This window comes from Octopus sinensis, linkage group LG16 (assembly GCF_006345805.1).
Source record: "Octopus sinensis linkage group LG16, ASM634580v1, whole genome shotgun sequence".
In the NCBI taxonomy this organism is placed as follows: Eukaryota; Metazoa; Mollusca; class Cephalopoda; order Octopoda; family Octopodidae; genus Octopus; species Octopus sinensis.
This window is the reverse complement of record NC_043012.1, coordinates 24666390-24674121: the sequence shown is the minus strand read 5'-3', so window position 1 is coordinate 24674121 and position 7732 is coordinate 24666390. Positions and strand designations below refer to the sequence as shown.

The 7732-nt window shown below is 41.5% G+C and overlaps 1 protein-coding gene across 1 annotated transcript in view; it reads right to left on the bottom strand.

Moving 5' to 3' along the window:
* LOC115220488 (PDZ and LIM domain protein 1) overlaps window positions 1–6844 on the bottom strand; it is a 71949-nt gene extending 65105 nt beyond the window's left edge. The window contains exon 1 of the mRNA XM_029790619.2: window positions 6189–6844. Coding sequence (XP_029646479.1) covers window positions 6189–6290 — 102 coding nt within the window. The 5' untranslated portion in view covers window positions 6291–6844. The remainder of the gene's footprint in view (window positions 1–6188) is intronic.
* Between the last annotated feature and the right edge of the window lie 888 nt (window positions 6845–7732).

Below are 7732 nucleotides of genomic sequence, written 5' to 3'. Positions count from 1 at the left end.
TGTTCATTACACACACATACACACACACACACATACATACACACACGCACACACACACACACACTTGTGCGTCGGTTTACTGTTCGCTTGCACGTGTAACAGGCACCGGATTCCATTACCGAAGAGTGGTTATCATGTTTCTAAGCTGTGAATCTAGAGAGGCGAGGTGGGCAACAGATGTAAGAATTTCTAAACAAATTCCGTTTATATTAGAGACATGCTAATCTCTATTTTACCGTTTTTGTAAGGCGGGGAGAGGGGAAGGCATGCGTGTGCGTGTGTGTGTGTGTGTGTGTGTGTTTGTGTGTGTGTGTATGAGTGAGAAGTTTCTGTGTATTGTGTATGTGTGTGAGACGGAGAGAGGAGAGACAGAGTCTGTGTATGTGGGAGAGAAGGAGAGAGAAAGAGAGACAGAGAAACACTGAGAGAGTGAGAGGGAGAAGGAAAGAGAGGCATAGTGTTTGTATATATGTGAGTGTCAGAGAGAGAGAGAGAGAGAGAGAGAGAGAAAGAAGAGAGAGGGTGGAAAGAAAGAGATAGAACGAGTGTATGGGTGTGTTTGTGTGTATATGCGTGTGTGTGTGTGTGTGTGTGTGTGTGTGTGCATGTATGTGTCTGTGTGTGTGCATGTGTGTGTATGCGTGTGTGTGTATGTGTGTCTGTGTGTGTATATATGTGTCTGTGTGTGTGCGTGCATATGTGTTGTGAGAGAGAGAGAGAGAGAGAGAGAGAGAGATTGTCTGCCCATGTGTGTATTTGAACTGTCAATACGAAAGAAACAGCATGGTAGGATGACAAAGAAGTTCTCTTTGCTTTCCCTTGGACATGAGTTCGATACCATTGCCCAGTACTTCAGACAAATGTCCGCTTGCTTTTACATTTGAATCAAATAAAAAGCCTTGATATTATTAGGTTGTCCCAAAAGTTCGTAAACACTTGCGAAAATTGAATTTTTACTCGCCAAGTACTAACAAAAACAACAAAAATTATCCCTCAAAATAAAAACCATTTATTTCCAAGACTTTCTACGAATTTTGGGACAACCTTATAAAACTGGGTAAAAGGAAACAATGGAAACCACTTGGACGAACTGCGGCTGCATTTGTAATTCAAACGGCCATCTTTATAGGACGCAGTGTCACATGGGCCCCGACAGACGATTACGTTAAACTATACAAAATACCAGTAAAATTCTCGGTTATTTATGCTATTATATACGATGGACTTACGGCGTCAAGCTGGCAGAATCATTAATAAGTCGGACAAAATGCGTAGCGGCATCTCTTCTGGCGTTTTACGCTTTAAATTTGAACCCCACCCCGGTCAACTTTGTCCTTCATCCCTTCGGGGTTAATATGAAAATAAAGCTTTAGTTTAAGCACTGGGGTTGATATAGTGGACTTGCCCCTCTTACATTGTAGGCGGCTCCAGGCTGATACTCGACCTAGTGTTTAGCCGTCCTGAAAAAGTTGTAGTCGTCGACGTGACCGTCCGGTTGGAGCAGGAAGATTCCTTGAGGGTGGGGTGGGGGTGGAATGGCATCTCTAGAGAAAGTGCGCAAATATCGGCCGCTCATAGAATTGCTGTTGCTGGGTTCAAAGCCAAATTATTGGCTTAGAACCGTGCAACGGACTGGGAGAATGCTTTGATGTAGGTCACTCATATGCCCCAGAACCCGAGTAACAAGTCTTTTGAGACCCGAGAGGACAAAATACAGAAGAAGTGACGATCCGTGCTGCAGTAAATAGGGAACTGCTTCGTGAGATTAGAGCCAAGTCACTGAGACTTCTTGGTCATGTGATGAAGAAGGCGGTCCTGGAGAATTTAGTGATGATTGGAAAGATTGAAGGGGAAAGAAGCAGAGAAAGGAGGATGATGATATGGAGGTCAAGCTTAAAGAATTGGTGGGAAGAAAGAGGCATTAAAGACCAGCAAGTGGAATTATTACAGAAAAGAAAGAATAAAAAATTGTGGCAGGACATACTCGCCAATGTCCTACATTCTGGACATGGAACCTATCAGGGCTGGACTGAGAGTATTAAGGGCTCTCGGACATAACTGTTCACCGGCCCCCTTAGCATTGATACCAAAGAGAGTTAACATGTAGAGTGCACGCCCCTCAAAGCTCCGGACCCTCGGACAGTGCCCGATTGACAGACGGCTCAGTCCGCCCCTGGCAACATTACCTAGTTACATACATAGTATCAAACAGATTTTATCTGAGGGCTACAGAAAATATACTAGTGTACGGTATACTCAACCACTTAAACGATTGAACCATTGATCGGAATACATTGGAATGTTCATCGTTTGAAACAGAGACGGGTATGTCAAAATAAAGGATGAACGAACGCTTGAACTCGGGCACGTGTTGCTATTGTTGATGTTGTGGTTTGTTTAGCCTAAGTCAGCTCCGAGTGAGTAGTCCTGTGATCAAATCAAAGACGTTCCAGGCGTAGCCATCCAGTCGTTAAGATAATATGATGTTATTTGATGAGATTTGGCTGCTATTTCTTACATGTCGAGCGATAACAATCTGGAGGCTCTTGTGCATACCTATTTCTTTACTACCCACAAGGGGCTAAACTCAGAGAGGACAAACAAGGACAGACAAACGGATCAAGTCGATTATATCGACCCCAGTGCGTAACTGGTACTTAATTTATCGATCCCGAAAGGATGAAAGGCAAAGTCGACCTCGGCGGAATTGAACTCAGAACGTAGCGGCAGACGAAATATCACTAAGCATTTCGCCCGGCGTGCTAACGTTTCTTCCAGCTCGCCGCCTCTTGTGCATACCGGTGTGTCGAGTGCCAAGGATATTGCAGTTCTTGTGAAACGAGGAAAATCAACCGCGGTCCATATCACCCTTGTGGGGGTAGAGTTGGGGTTTATGACCCTTGAGGCTCCATATGATCTTGGCGGGTTGGGGGTCATTCTGAAGCACCGCCTTTAGTCGAACAAATCGACCCCAGGACTTATTTCTTGTATCTAGTATCTATTCTGGGGTCGATTTGTTCGACTAAAGGCGGTGCTTCAGAATGACCCCCAACCCGCCAAGATCATATGGAGCCTCAAGGGTCATAAACCCCAGCCCTACCCCCCACAAGGGTGATATGGACCGCGGTTGAGTACCACTGATTTATTGCAATTAATATAATGATATAAAAATAAGAGGGAAAGTCAGTCAATTTTCTGAGCTGAGATAATTTAATCGAGGGTAATTATTATTATTATCATTCAGGTCACTGCATGGAATCTAACTCGGAATCTTGGGGTTAGTAGCCCGCGCTCTTAACCACTACGGCAGATAATTCTTACGAGTCGAATTTCTTTCCTCATGACTGAGAAAAATGGATATTTTTTTTTTCTAATAAAATTTTCTACAAATACCTTTCTGATATTATAGATCACGAATATATCGAAATTGAAAATGGTGTTGTGGTTAAGAGCGAGGCTACTAACACCAAGATTCCGAGTTCGATTCCAAGCAGCGACCTGAATAATAATAATAATAATAATAATAATATCAAAAAATACCTTAGGAATGAGAACCCAGATTCAAAATTACCCCCCAAGACACCTGAAGAAGGCTGGAGGGTATATCAGCCGAAACATGGTGTTAACAACAAACAAAATGAGGACAAATATCCCGTCGAATGTCACGTAATTGTTGTCAAAATGTTCTAATTCCGCCGAGGTCGACTTTGCTTTCCATCCTTTCGGGGTCGATAAATTAAGTACGAGATAAACACTGGGGTCGATCTAATCGATTATCCTAACTTCCCCATATTTCAGGCCTTGTGTCTAGAGTGGAAAGGATAATTGCTGTCAAAATGTTAAGTTTCATTTTGTAGACATTTCTGCGACGTGTGTGAGTATGTCTTTGAGCGCGCCTCCAATATGAGCGGAATCTACGGCATCTGAAATGGTTTTTGTTGAAAATTTCACTAAGAAGAAAAAAAAAATCCATTTTTCTGAAAGTTATGAAGAAACAAAACCTTTGTAGGGGACACACATGTATAGGTATCTTTAATCTTTTGTTTCAATCATTGGACTACGGCCATGCTGGGGCACCGGTTTGAAGGGTTTTAGTTAGTTTTTAAAGCCTGGTACTTATTCTGTCGGTGTCATACGCCGAACCGCTAGGTTATAGGGACGCAAACAAAACAACAATGGTTGTCGAACGGGGGACGAACACACATACACACACACCTATCCATCCATCTATCTATCTATCTATCTATCTATCTATCTATCTATCTATCTATCTATCTATCTATCTATCTATCTATCTATCTTATCTATCTATCTATCCATGCATACATACACACGAAGAGCTTCTAGTTTCCGTCCATCAAAACCACTCGCAAAGCTTTGGTTAGCCCTGGGCTATAGTAGAAGAAATTTACCCAAGGTACCACGCTGTAGGACTGAACCCGGAACCATGTGGATGAGAAACATACTCCTTACCCCCTCCCCCCATGCACACACACATACAGTCAGTCGCGCTTGCCTTATATTATATATTTAAATGTATTAGATATTACACCCTTATAGCATCAAACATTTTATCCATGTAAACAGTCACTAGATATGGCAAAAATAACTCGCTACACTTTCTGGATAAGGTGATCGTCTTACTAAATAAACCACCCTGAGATAACGTTCTCTCTTCCTTCACGCCTTGCTTCCTTCGAGGCAACGAGGAAGCCTCTACGTGGTCGCTTCATCTGCTAAAAATAACTGCCAAACTAATGCAGTTCACACCCCGTCATCTTAAAGTAAAAAAAGAAAAAGCAAGAACACGTTAAATGATTGCAATAAATCAGTGGTACTCAACCGCGGTCCATATCACCCTTGTGGGGGTAGGGCTGGGGTTTATGACCCTTGAGGCTCCATATGAGCTTGGCGGGTTGGGGGGGGGTCATGCTGGAGCACCGCCTTTAGTCGAACAAATCGACCCCAGGACTTATTTCTTGTAAGCCTAGAATCTATTCTATCGGTTCCTTTTGCCGAACCGCTAGATTACAGGGGACACGCCATCATCGGTTATAAGGCGATTGGGGGGGGGCACAAACACACACATACACACACACACACTCACACACACACACACCACACATGATTGAAATATTAAAAAAATGGGCTGATCATTGCTAGGACACATACATTCGATAATTTTGTCTGTTCGCACAATTGCTGTCCTGGAGTTAAAACAACAGTAATAACGACCTGCTGAAAATGGTAACCAAATTTCTCTCAAATCTCATTTATTATATGAAAAAAAAAAGAAATTTTAACGGGTGGGAGATACGGATAAGATAGACCTAAGTTACACTATGCCTAAATGAAAGATGCGGTGGTAATAGGTAGCCGGCAAAATCGTTAGCACGCCGGGCGAAATGCTTAGCCGTATTTCGTCTGTCTCTACGTTCTGGGTTCAAATTCCGCCGAGGTCGACTTTGCCTTTCATCCCTTCGGGGTCGATAAATTAAGTACCAGTTACGCATTGGGGTCGATGTAATCGACTTAATCCGTTTGTCTGTCCTTGTTTGTCCTCTCTGTGTTTAGCCCCTTGTGGGTAGTAAAGAAATAGGTAATAGGTGGACCATGTTTGATCATAAGTCAGGTCGGTCAACAACAAAGCTATTAACCTGCTAGAAATAACAGCTAAATCTCCTTGAAATCAAATCTTCCTGTCTCTGCTCTGGAAAGCTAATGATAGATTCATAAGGCAATTTTAGTTATGTGCATTCGCAAAAGGATTAAATGGATGATCCCTGAAGTGTGGGATTTAGGTACTTTTTTATAATTTTATTGGTATTCACTTCGAAATTCCGCCGTGGTCGGCCAACCACCGGCGAAGCTTCGAGACTTTGCATACGTGTGTGTGTGTGTGTGTGTGGTGCGTGTGTGTGTATGTGTGTGTGTGTGTTCATATGTGTATACGTGTACGGAGGGCGGTAGTACGGAGGCAAGTTAACATGCAGCGGTTTCATGCACACCAAATAAGAGAAATGATAACAATAATAATAATGATAATAATAATAATAATAATAATAATTATTATTATTATTATTATTATTATTATATTATTATTATTATTAAAAGAAGAAAAATAATAAATAATGAAACCTAAAAGTAAACAAGCAACGAACGAATAAAATTAATGTTTCTGAACTTACTTTTTTAATTGAAAGTTGTTGTCTAAAATCGAGTCCACCTTGTAAACGGAATCCCCACGATTCACCTGGGCCTTTTTGCAAGTGAATTACGGTAGCTGCCATGATAATGATCTCCTACTCACTGTGTACTTGGATATAGAAATATTTTTCCTTTTATTTTTATTTTATTCCTTTTCTCCCGTTTCGTCTTTCTCTCGTTCAATTATATTCTGTATTTTATTATTATTATTATGAACGATCAAAATTATAGGTAAAAGTTGATCCAAAAATTCACTGATCAAATCAGCCCTTTTTTTTTTATTGTTTAAGACCGATAATCTGATCCACTGATTTTCTTAATACTTTTTTTTTCTTTCTGCTACCGACTGACTGATTCAGTATTGATTGGTTCGGTTCGGTTCGGTTCGTTGGGTCAGCTAGCTATTTGACAAACTGATTCCTTGATTTAACGATCGATCGGTTGATTTCGTTATACGTTGAGTTCAATCGTAAACACTCTGCTTAACAGTTGGTTTAGCTGTGTGTTAATCTAACAAGGTTTTTTTTAAGATGGACAAAAAAATTACGTCAGTCGGCAGAGAAGAAGAAGAAGCTCGATCCACCAAAACAAGCAGCGAATAAATCTATCTTTCTAAAAGAGACTCTCGAAAAAAAAAGCTATGATAAAAATATACGTAGTAGAAAGTAAAAACAAACAAGAAAAAAAAAGTAAAACAAAGAAGGTATGGTTTAATGAGATAAGATGATGATGATGATGATGATGATGCTCCGCCTCCCGCGGGCTTCAAATTGACGTCTCAGATTCAGATAAATAAAAGAGGGAAGAGTAACACTTTTGTCGTCTTGCCTCGCTCTTTTTCCCTCTTATGGTTGTTAGCTTCGGTCAGGTTTTCAAAGCGAGCAGCAGTTACGAGCAACAAGTCAGTAGCGACCGTGGAGGGGGGGGGGGTTCAGGCAAGTGAGGGTGTTGTCGGGAGCGGAGAGCAGGATGTAGATATATGCAATGTGCGCGAAGTGTGTGTGCGTGCGTGCATATATATATGTATGCGAGTGCGTGGGTATAGCTATATATGTGTGTGTGCGTGTGTGTGTGCGTGCGTGCATATATATATATATATAATATATATGTATGCGAGTGCGTGGGTATAGCTATATATATGTATGCTAGTGCGTGGGTATAGCTATATATATGTGTGTGTGTGCGTGCGCGCGTGTGTGCGTGTGTGTGTGTGTGAGCGTGTGTGTGTGTGCGTTGGGGGGGGGGGGCGTGGGTGTGTGTATGCGTCGTGGGTGTTGGCATGTAGTAGAGATTTTGCTTTTCATTTTTATATTTTTGAATATGGATGGAAGGCAGAGAGAGAGAGAAAGAGAGAGAAAGAGAGAGAGAAAGGAGATTATGAAATAGGATGAGAAAGAAAGGGAGAGAGAGAGTGGGAGGAGGATGACTTAGCGAAAGAGAGAAAGAAAAAAGGAAAAGGAAGAAAATGAAGGGTTTGAGAAAGAGAGAATGAGTGAGGTTTAATATGTTTAATTACTGAAATAAC